Source organism: Leuciscus leuciscus (genome assembly GCF_965113295.1).
Source record: "Leuciscus leuciscus genome assembly, chromosome: 3".
NCBI lineage: Eukaryota > Metazoa > Chordata > Actinopteri > Cypriniformes > Leuciscidae > Leuciscus > Leuciscus leuciscus.
This window is the reverse complement of record NC_138727.1, coordinates 56,002,000-56,014,630: the sequence shown is the minus strand read 5'-3', so window position 1 is coordinate 56,014,630 and position 12,631 is coordinate 56,002,000. Positions and strand designations below refer to the sequence as shown.

General features: G+C 36.4%; 1 protein-coding gene across 1 annotated transcript; it reads left to right on the top strand.

Annotated features, from left to right (window-relative positions):
- Nucleotides 1–5,205: 5,205 nt before the first annotated feature.
- Nucleotides 5,206–9,031, top strand: LOC309493796 (uncharacterized protein). Its single transcript, XM_082163047.1, has 2 exons — nucleotides 5,206–5,358; nucleotides 7,781–9,031. Exon 2 carries the CDS (start codon nucleotides 7,790–7,792, stop codon nucleotides 8,678–8,680), a length of 891 nt encoding a protein of 296 aa, XP_082019173.1. The 5' UTR covers nucleotides 5,206–5,358; nucleotides 7,781–7,789; the 3' UTR covers nucleotides 8,681–9,031.
- The last annotated feature ends 3,600 nt before the right edge of the window (nucleotides 9,032–12,631 follow it).

Below are 12,631 nucleotides of genomic sequence, written 5' to 3'. Positions count from 1 at the left end.
TTTTGCTAAAGTAACTATGATGAAAAAGATTTTTTCCCTTGTTTGATGCTTTCACCAAAATTGGATGGTTTTAAGGGTTTTCCATTTAAAACTTGGGACTCGCAGTGGTTGGATGTATTATCTACTAAAGGAAAGATATTGTATGGAGCTTGTGTAATGGGTTTTAATAAGAATCATCTGGCAAGAAAAGCGGATACACCGTGGAGGAATTCTTTTGGTTTAAAGGAAAATGTAAAACCAGAATGGATATGTTTCTATTTTAAATGTGGAAGTTAATGATGATTGTCCCTTTTGTTTGCAAAGAGAAACAATTTTTCATGCATTTGTACAATGTGCTAGATTGAAATCGTTGTTTGATTTTTTTAGAAAAATGTTTTTGTGGTTTTAATGAATCGTTTGCTGAAACTGTATTTATTTTGGGTTTTAAGTATAGTCAAAAAAATAAATATATTTGTCAGTTACTGAATTTCATTATTGGTCAAGCAAAAATGGCAATATATATTAGTAGAAGGGATAAAATTGAACAGAAACCTGGTCAAAACATCATTGAGACTTTTTTAACATTGGTGAAATCAAGAGTACTGATTGATTATACGTTTTATAAAACTATGAATGATACGTTTACTTTTGAGAAGATTTGGTGTTGTAAGGGAGGTTTTTTTGTACAATTTTTGAAGATGAATTAATTTTTTTCCCTTAATTTTGGTTTCTGTGGTTAGCTTGTTAATTTGTGTGTATTAAGATGATTGTGAAATAAAGTTCTTTTTCAAATTCAATTCTGTCTGTCTCTCTCTCTCTCTCTCTCTCTCTCTCTCTCCACTGCAAACGATACCTATGTAGGATGTACACAATTCTAATAGTAAAAGCCCAAGGAACTGGATTTGTTGTTGAAAAGGCTGGAGTGATACCACAGCCTGCATCCGCACAACTTGCTGAACTTGTGGGGTTAACAGAAGCGTGTTTGTTAGCAGAAGGAAAGCGAGTGACGATACTGATTCTGCTTACGCACATAATGTATGTCATTTGTTTGGATGAGTATGGAAAGGTCGAGGGTTTAAGAAATCGGATGGTTCACCGATACAGCATCACACGCAAATACTAAAACTGTGGCATGCTATGATGAAACCTAAAGAAATATTCTGATATTTCTGATATAGAGAGAAAGGGAGAGAGAGAGAGAGAGATCTGCCACTCTAAAAATGAACTCCAGAAAAATGATAAAAGATTGAGCCAAAAAGTGTGAGACATAGAGTGAGATAATGACAACAAACAAGAAGAAGCAACAGAGGAACAACTTTGATTCACTAGAAATTTTTACTAGAAAATACATTTTAATGAAAGAAAGAAGACTTGAACCTGTGGATTAGCATCTGGCTACTGGATCACCACTCTATCAGCTAACTGGAGTTTTCCCTCCAAAACCTGAAAGGCTTTTTTAACAATACACACCAAATCAATATACAGAAAAACAGATTTCTAAAATAAGGTATAGGCCACGAATCTGTGAGTACAGTTTGCAAAACTGAACAGGTGATGTTGTGTAATATTCAGTTATTTTTCCAGAGGGTGGAGTTTACTGGTACTGAATATTACACAGCCTACTTCATTAACTGGCACATATTTTTACTGGAACTGAACATTACATCCAAATATTATGTAATCAATTGGCATATTGTTGTGTAACTTCACCTATTCAAACACTATTTCACAATTTGAACAGGAACTAAATATTACAAACAAATATTGCGAAATAACGATTTACAAAACAATGATTGCAAAATAACGATTTACAAAACAACGATTGCGAAAGCGTGCACGGATTATGAATTTGTTCACTGTTACCTTGTACGTAGTTTTTTTTTTTTTTTTGTATAGTTCTATTGTGTTAAAATCTTCTAACTGATTGTTATAATATTGCTGGACTTCCAACTGCAGTAACACAGGGTTTGTGATGTGAAGATATTAATGGTACAACACAATAATTAGATTCTAACTACATCAGTGATTCAGTCTATTTCAGGATGATTATAAAACCATCAACAGGTAACCATCATCACCTGATCTCATTTCACTTTAGCTTTCTTTGCTGCCGCAAATGTGTTTGACACACACACTGTCTCAGCGGCCAAAGAAGATAAAAGATATGATTAGAGTTAAGAGCCCAACTAATGGAAACACTAATCACTGTTATGGTGACTTCAAATGAATTAGAGTTAAACCTCTGTTAATTCTCAATAAAACTTCTGTAGACGTCTGACAGAAATAAAGTCAGTCTGGTTAGTAATAAGTGAAGCTGGTAATGCTGTTTGTGGAGTTGTTTAATCCTCCTCTGCTGAGATCTTCACAGATTTAATGTCTTCTTTTCTCTTCAGTTGATTTCATCTTAGGCTGTGTCTGAAGTCAGTTGTAGTTCTCGTGTTTCTGCTCATCTCTTTTTCTGTTCTCTTCTTTCTTTCAGTGATTCTGCTTGTTAACAGGCTTATTAAGGCTGAGATGACTCCATATTTAATATACACAGATTTTGTGGCTCAGATAAGGTCCAGTTGTGGTTTATTTCTTTGCTCTCGGCTGACATGTGGCATTGCTATGTGGCATTGTACCCAAGTGCCGTAATTCCACACTGCATGTGGGCCAGATCATCTTTCCACGTGTGCCAGATGTGGGCCGAATCTGGGCCGACACAATGTTGCTATGTGGGTAACAATCAGTTAGAACAGGGAACGACAACTGGCGGCCCGCGGGCCAAAACTGGCCCGCCAGCAATATTTTCTGGCCCGCCGGATTATTTTGGAAGTCCTAAATGCTGCACAAAACTCTTCCACTACTTGAGAAAAGCCGTAGTCGCGCGGCAATTTCACCGCCGCATATATACGTGAAACACCCATAGGGAATCATGCGGCGCGGGATTACATTTTAAAGTATAACTGTGCGTTCACACCGGACGCGAATAGCGCGTCAAATTCGCGCCTGCCGCGTCTAGTTATACGCTTGACCACTTTGTGTCCATTCGCGCGTCAAAAGACTGTAGCGGTCAGAACTCTGGTGTAGGCTACTTTGGACGGAGCGGGCGGTCTGACTGACAATAGCCCACTCCCGACATCTTTTGACAGCGTATCCACACTTAATTCTGACCGCCTGTACACCTAGCTCTGAGGAGCTGTTTGGTACTGAAACCATCGGTCAACAACATTCTTTTTTTGCAAGGATGTTTGAAATAGTTCGGCAGAAAATAGCCTACTTCATTTGTCAGTAGGGCAATATGATTTTCGTTTATGTTGCTTAGAAATTTGAGTGATAGGCTTTGTCCTTTTTAATTTATGTTAGTCTATTTATATTTCATAATTTTTTTCTGTGGCATTTTTTTTCTCTGCTGACAGTACAATGTTAAAATAGCCTAATATTTATATATTGACACTAACACAATTTTTGTATAGCATTTATTATAGGCTACTTAATCTCATTCTTGCCGTTAGAGACATTTGAATGTGAGATTATGGAAACGAGATCAAAATTTTGCGGAACCGTCAGGTCGGGAAATAAAGCGGGTGAACACCGAGTGTATTTTAAGCGGTTGCTGAAAAGAACCTTGTGGGAGCGGGACAGACAAAAAAACAGTCCCGCGCAGAACTCCTTAAACCTTAGGTGTGTATGTGTGTGTCCCGAATAAATAATAATACAAAAAAAAAAAAAAAGGAATAAAGTTCAAAAGTCGGACTGTAAGCGAATGAGTATGATTGCTATTCACACCTTTATTAAAATGGTTGTAATCTGTTACCACAATAGTACTTGATCTGTTTAAAATGATTTCCTTGATATATGCCTAAGGTGTTAAATTAAAAATCAAAATTAAAATTTGTCTAATCCAGTAGGTAATTTTTTCTATTTTTGATCTGAGCACAATCAGAAAATCAGAAAACCCATTGTTATTCGTTTTTTCATTTTAGTTCAGGAAATAAATAATGGAAAAACAAGTCGTTTTTCATCTTTTTATTTTTGGTTTTAATTTGAAAAAACGATTGAACGAATGATCCACGGACGGTGACGGACACATCATATTCCGCGATTATAGGCCTATATAAAAGTATTTAATTTGTATCCATAGGCCTACTCCGTGTAGCTGGCCCGCCATCTATTGGCTAAAAAAATTATTGGCCCGCGGCCAAAGTTACTTGCCGACCCTTGAGTTAGAAGATTTTAACAAAATAGAACTATACAGAAAAAAAAAAAAAACTATGTAGGCTACAAGGTAACAGTGAACAAATTCATAATCCGTGCACGCTTTCGCCATCGTTGTTTTGTAAATCGTTATTTCGCAATAGTTGTTTGTATCATGTGCAACTAAACCTCTACAAATGATTCAGAACGCTGCAGCTCGTCTTGTCTTCAACGAGCCCAAGAGGGCCCACGTCACTCCTTTGTTCATCTCACTGCACTGGCTACCTCTCTCTGCTCGCATCAAGTTCAAGGCACTGACGCTTGCTTACAGATCTGTCACAGGCTCAGCTCCGTCCTACTTTCACTCACTCCTACAAGTCTACATCCCTACCAGAAGCCTTCGATCGGTCAACGAGCAACGTCTCGTGGTCCCATCCCAGAGAGCCAAAAAATCACTTTCCAGAACATTCTCATTCACAGTTCCATGCTGGTGGAATGATCTCCCCACCGGCATCCATGCCAACATTCAAAAAAGAGCTGAAAACTCTTCTCTTCCGTGAGCACTTAACCGCATAATAAAAAATAAAAAATAAAAATAAATAAATGTACAAAAGTATATATTCCTGTAAATGTATATATTCCTGTAAATTCTCGCTTATCGGGCTTATGCTACTCTGAATAATGCCTGAACTTCTTATTTTGAGCACTTCTTGCGTTGTTTTTTGCCTCTTCACGATGACTTGCTTAATTTAGTCCCAATTTGTAAGTCGCTTTGGACAAAGGTGTCTGCTAAATGACTAAATGTAAATGTAAATGTAATATTCAGTTCCTATGAAAAATTGTGAAATAGTGTACGAATAGCAGTCTAATAGATGTGTTTTTTTTTTTATGCAACCATTTACGTATTTGCACGCCGTGTGTGTGTGTGTGTGTGTGTGTGTGTGTGTGTGTGTGTGTGTGTGTGTGTGTGTGTGTGTGTGTGTGTGTGTGCGCGCATGTGCGTGAGTTCCACAGAAATGATCAAACCAGTTTTTGGGTAAAAATAACAAAATCAAATGTGTGGAATATGACATCTCAAAAGTAGATATTGCACAATAAGCCCTAGCATCTCTCTATATAAAGGCAGCTGACTTGTGGTAAGTACAACAAAATTCAGCAGACCAGTTGACTTCTTCCTGCCGAACATTCACCATCAGCAGACAAGTAAGTGTTCAAGAACTTTATTTTCTTTATGTGGAACACACTTTATACTATTTCAAAGTTACTATATTAAGTATAAATATGTGCAGCATGCACATTTAAAATACAATTGTAGATAATAGTGATCCATATTTGATATTGATATTTTAATTTGTCATAATCATATTGGAGCTCATCTCAAAAGGCACAGTCATGCTGCTAACTTTTCATATTGTGTTTACTCACTATTGTGTTTTCTATGAGGCGCCACGTAGGATTTAAATCAAACTTCGCTTATCAATACATACATAACACACGTGCATATACACCTATAAATTACTCACATATACATGTATACTATTGGATGTTCAAAATACATATATGAAATACACGTGCACACACAGTAAAAACCCCAGTGTTAAATCAACACTGCTCAGAGCACATATGGTCCCACTCTACAGAGTGTTAAAGTAACACTGAAGCAGTGTTGAAGTTAATGAGATAATTAAGTGATTAATTAAGTGATTGGCCATTAGTGGTGACACCTGATGTTAATAAGCAGAATCATTGACGGAAAGAGAAAAAACAATAACAGAAAAAAGAGAAACACAAGAACTACAACTGACTTCGAGTCATTACACATTGTTGCACTTATTATTACCAGTTTGACTTTATTTCTGTCATACATCGACAAAAGTTCTTGAGATTCAACAGAAGTTTAGACGGTAATGTTTTATGGAAGTTTTCTTTTCAAGTTACCATTATGGTGATCAGTGTTTGCTTTAGTTGGGCTCTTGACTCTTTTCATTTTGTTAATATTAGTTTTTCTCTGACTGTTCCAACATTGTGTTTATAAAGCACATGTATTACTGCAAGAGAAAACATGACCTGCACACAGTATGTTTTGATAATGACATTATCAACATGTAGAGACCTGATTCACTGATGTCATTCAGAGTCTAAAACTTTGACTATAAGCTTGATGTCTTGTTTTAGTATTGGTGATTGTAGCTCTGAGATTCTACAGTTTGAGATCCAACAGCAATATGAAACATTTTGAAAATACTTTGTGCAAAGAAGTTATTGTGTTAAAACACACAGACATCAAGAATCAGCATATGAATCTCAACAATGGTGACAATAAACAAACTAGTGACAAACAGATCAACTCTGAACATCACAAAACAAGCTACTAAAGTCAGAACAAAACAATAGCAAAATAAAAGCAAACAGAAAAAACAATGAAAATTACAGGACAATTCAGCTGCATAATTTATTCATGCTGCAATGCATGATGTGAGCCATTGATGCGTTCTGATTGGTGGCTCCCATCATGCACTGCAACATTAAGCGTTTGTTTGATTGTCACCATTGTTGAGATTCATATGTAGATTCTTGATTTCTGTGTGTGCTTTTAAGACTTTTAGATCATTAAAACATTGCTGAAAGTAACTACTGAAGTGAAAAATTAATAAAACATTTGGACAATCAGTTTATGATGATGGGTGCCATCATTGAATCAGGTCACTAGTAATTTCATCATCAAAATATGACCAAGGCTGCATTTCCAAAAGCATCTTAAGCCTTACTTGATTGCAGACCAACTGCAACAAATGGTCGGTATGATCAAATTAGGCTTGCAATGCTTTCAGGAAACACAGCTGAAGTCATAGTTTCTCTTGCCTCAACACATATGCTTTATAAACACAGAGTTGGAGCAGCCAGAGAAATACTAATGTTAAATAGTAAAGGGTCAAGAGACCAACTAAAGCAAACACTGACCACCATAATGGTGACATGAAACGAAACATTCCATAAAACATTACCATCTAAACTTCTGTTAAATCTAAATAAGACCGTTTGTAGATGTATGACAGAAATAAAGTCAAACTGGTAAAATAATAAGTGCAATAATGGTTCAAAGTCAGTAGTTCTTGTGTTTCTCTTTTTTCTGTTCTTGTTTCTCTTTCCTTCAATGATTCTGGTTATTAACATCAGGTGTCACCACTAATGGCCAATCATCACTTAATTAATCACTTAATTACCTCATTAACTTCAACACTGCTTCAGTGTTAATTTAACACTCTGTAGAGTGGGACCATATGTGCTCTGAGCTGTGTAGGTGTATATGCATGGAAGTGGTGTATATGCAAGTTATTCACAAGTGTATATGCATTCATTACTAACATAATATGTATTGGTATAGATTTCATATTAGTGTGCACATGTATTTCATATATGTATTTTGAACATCCAATAGTATACATGTATATGCGAGTAATTTATAGGTGTATATGCACATGTGTTATGTATGTATTGATAAGCGAAGTTTGATTTAAATCCTACGTGGCGCCTCATAGTTTTCCACACCATATTCACAAGGTAACAATCATATAAATATATGCATTATACATACAAACAAATGATGTGTCTTTCTTTTATGCAGTTACCCACAATGGCCACCTACATCACAGAACTTGATGTGTCCACTGATCAAGCTGAGGAGCAAAATCTCCAATCAAACGGCTTCAAGAAAATAAATATTAATCTGAACCAAGGAGCAGGAGGAAACACCATCTATCTTTGGTACAAAAATGGGCCAGCAAAACCAATCACCAGGGTTCAATTTACATTCAACGATGGCATGGCTAGTGGATTGATCGAAGCAGGGTACAAAAAGATTGATAAAAATCTCAATGCTGGAACAAGAGGTAATGTCATCTACCTTTGGTACTTCAGAGGGTCCGGGGAGTTCAACACTCCCATAGTGAAGATTGATTTCACTACAGATGCAGAAAGGGAAGCCGATAAGTTCAAAGACGGCTGGGAGAAATCAGCCTGTAATCTGAACCGCCACGCTGGAGGGAACCTGATCTTTGCCTGGGTGAAGAGAGAGAAACAAACCTACATCTGTAATGTCTCTGCCACTGATTCCTACGAATCAGACGACAGCTACTATGACAATGGTTACATCCGTGTGGATGAAAATACTAACAGAAGTGCAGGAGGAGCCGATGTCTTCATCTGGTACCGTCAGACCACCGACCCCAAGCGTGCGCTCACTGATCTGAATATCTCCACCAATGATATTGAGTATCAGACCCTTCAGCAGCAAGGTTACACTTCAGTGAGTGTTAACCTCAACGAGAAGACCAGAGGCCCCCCGGTGTACCTGTGGCACAACAATGATGACGGCGCCAAGCCCATTCAGGCCATGTCCCTGCTTCTTAACACACATGCTGTACAAGTGTATAAGAAGGCTGGTGTCTCTGTTATAGAAAGAAATCTCAACACAGGCAATGCAGGCTGCACTGAGTACCTGTGTTTCTATCGGTCAAAGGCTTAGAAAGCCTTCTGGAAGCAGAGCTGAGAATTCCCAACACTCACTGAAGTGGAAAGCAACGTCCAACAATATTCCTTGATCATTTTGCTGATAGCATCTTTCATTTTATTTTCCTCTTTTTCTTCATTATAGAAAACCATGTGATTCATTGTATTCTGGTAATATCAGAAAGTACATATCAGTAAGAAAATAATAATGGTGTATGGGTTCTACTGATAAACTTGATGTCAATCAAATCAATCAAATTATTTCAAAAATGTTTTAACCAATGATGTTGAGGATTGAATATGAAAACTCTGTATCACTTTAATCTGAACATTTCCTGCTTTTCAATAAAGACAACTCTGCATGTAAGGTGTGTTTGCTTCAGACTCTTCACTATAGAAAAATTTGGACTGGGGGGGATTTTAATTCAGATTTGATTGTCACTCAATCTTTTAATTAAGTAAAATAAGTTACACCACAATGTACAAGTAAAGCTTGAGCATTAAAAATGTTACTGAAGTAAAAGTACAAAAGTACTATCATCAAAATGTAGTGAAGTACACATTATAGTGCATTTCAGAATAAAGTATATAATATTTCATTATAATTTGTGATGCAATACATGTATATGTAATATGTATATTGCGTTAATGTTACAGTTTAATACTTTACACTGTAAACTGCCCAGTAGCTTGTAAATTTCACCAAGGGATGAATAAAGTCTTATCTTATCCATAATAATACATCATCATTTATTTGCAGATTAAAGTAAAAGAGTTTAATTTGGTTTTTACAACAGGCCACATCACAATTTCCCAAAATAAATAACTCAATCGAGTCACCTTGAAATAGATTGTAATGTCTATTCCACAACTAAGAATGTGAAAAAAGTAATGGTAGTCAACTACAAAGATTTGTGTCGCTACAGAACATCAGTGTACTGAGTTGTGTCTATGACGAAAATTCCAATACTATGGGGTAGACTAAACATCACAATTGCTTGAAATAAAACATTACCTGTTTGATGAACTAACAGTCCACCAATCAGAAGTCTCCATTTGTCAACTAAGGTGCTCAGGTTACAATTGTTAGTACCCACAAGAGACAGCAGATGTCATCATTTCCACTTCTTAACAAATCAATTAAGTACACACAAAAACTGACTTCCTGAAAGGAACATACCAGTGCACAACACGGTGACACATAAAAGTTAAAATACAAGCATAGTATATGAATTTCAAACCACCATACGACAACAGAACATCAAAAATATAGATAACTGTGATACAATAAAAACTGGGGTATTATTGAAAGTGATGAGGTACTAAATCAGGTCTTTCCTGAACCACCTCTCATTAGTTTTAGAAGATGTCCCACCACTGCATGAAAAGTGGGATTTTCGTCAGTAAGCGGCAATGTAGATTGTCGTGGAAGTTCAGGTTTACGACTGCACACGGCAATTTGCAGGCAACACCGAAAACTGACGTGAATTGTCGGAAATTGACGTGGACCTTGCTTGGCAGTTGTCCCCCCATGACCCCCCTCCCCCTAATTCTAGGGGAGGCTTTAACATGTAAATGAAAATGCTGTGAGCTATACAAATGCAAATCAGGGCAGGGGGAGTTTTACCCCAGGTAACATTTTTACTTCATTCACTTCATTCTAAGAAAATCTCTGGTATAAATAGATCAGGCTCAGTATAGCCTAATTATAGACTCTTAAATCTGAGCTTAAATTGATATATTTAATGAAAGTAGCTAGATTAGTTACTATGTGTCATTAGCAATAGCCAATGTTATGTAAAAAAGACACAAAAGCATTTATTTCAACAATTAATTTCAATCAGGTTTTGCCACAAAGGTAAAATGTGCATTCCATGCAAACAGCATCACAATCTCCTAGAGCTCAACCACTGTGCATAATACAACTGTTCACGAACAGAAGATTGTATTTGACTCATGCTGCATACACATACGCAATGACAAGAATTATGCCTACTGTACATATAGAGTTACAACTATGATTAGAGTTGTTTGCATAAAATGTACCGTGAACATTCACATGTTTGCCCTGTGATAGGCTACAATTTTGACCCTTGAGTAGTGTAAATATACCTCGTTTCTATTTTGCATTAAAAATCTTTGTGGCCCCTTTAAGAAATCCCTCTCTTCTCGCGATACTATTCACTTGTGCTGGACGCGTGCGCGCGACCAGAGAAGCCGAGAGAGCTCAACGCGCTGCAAATGAAGAAAACGCATGCAAACAGAAAAAAACACATGCAAACAGAAAAAAACACATGCAAACAGAAAAAAAAACCCACCAGCGAATAAGAAAACATCTTCATCAGTTTTACAACTCACGTGCGTCCCAATACTCACAACACAACCAAATACGGAAACGCGCTGCAAATTTGAAACGCGCTGCAATTACAGAAACGCGCTGCAAAAGTTCACAACACAACGGAAATGTTTCGAGGGGAACCAAATAAGTGACGAACCCGGTAGGGACATGCTTATAAGATACTGTCTATGCTTATAAGACCTTAATAAGACCTCATCAGAGGTGTTGTCGTCTGTCCATCTGAAAGGCGAGTTATCTTTTACTTTATTTAAAAATCCTGATCATATAATTCATTGGCCTTTTAGATAGTATTAGCCTAAATAATCTGAAATACACAATTAACTGTGAAACGTTATGTTAATGTTACAGGAGTTACTCTGCAAGTTAATTGGGAACAAAACAGTAAAACTAGACCTATAGGCAGGCTTGGGAGGGTTACTTTAAAAATGTATTCCGTTACAGTTACAAATTACTTCATAAAAAAAGTATTCAGTAACGTAATCCAAGTACTATAATATGAAAGTAATGTAACTGATTACTTTGGGATTACTTCAAGGTCAAAGTCAAGCAAGAAGAAATATTCTTAAATTTGTATTTATTTTTTTTATTAAGAATTTGGTCCAGTGTACAATATTTGCAAAATATACACACGCCTGAATATATATTTATGTAAAGGGCTATACAGACATCTAGTGGCTAATGTATGGTATTACAGATTATTTTGTTTTATTTTTAACTAATTTTTAACAAAAAAATAAAAAGTAAAAAACACAACATTTAAAAATTTTACACAATCTACATATTAGTTTATTTTAAAATAGGCCTACATGTTGACTAAAGCCGTGATCTTTCTTAATTTGCCTGACTGGACGTGGGGCGTTGGCAGTGGGAGTTCCCCTACGTTACCTAGACAGCGAACACATCCCGTTACGTGAGAAGAGATTAAGAAAGGACATTTTGGGTACTAAAAAAGCTACTCTCCTAATTTCTACAAAATAGCAGCGGAATTTCCATGAATTAAAAGCGATTTTACCCGCAGGCAACATCGTTTCTACTAGCAGCAGTGATTCAATCTGCGTCTGAGGAGATTGTAGAAAGCTGTTATTTGCACATGCACCAGCGCGTGGCACACGTGAGTCATTACTGGCAACAGAACCAGGAACTACTGTTTAATCAAGCAGCGCTTAATATAGTGTTTAGTTTTAAATGAAACCATTGTAATCCTGAAAGTATTCCCCCTTTTTTCAAAATGTAACTATAATCTGATTACTATGTTTTTTGACATAACTGTAACGGATTACAGTTACTGGATTTTTGTATCCTGATTACATAACGCCGTTACATGTATTCCGTTACTCCCCAACCCTGCCTATAGGTTTAGCTGACAGCTACTAATATGAAATTAAATTAATTTTATTATCTTTTTCTTATCAGTTAACAATTAATAACCTTAACTGGCATTGCTTAAAGTAATTAAACTCTGATTGGAGGATAGCAATACAAGTTATAACTTTATGAAACTAACAAAGAACTTTGAGCATAAAATTTAGACAAAATAGCCCATTTCTTATGAGTGTTGAGCTATATTTACATTTCAGTGAGAATAAGTGTTGAATAACTTTTGTGTAT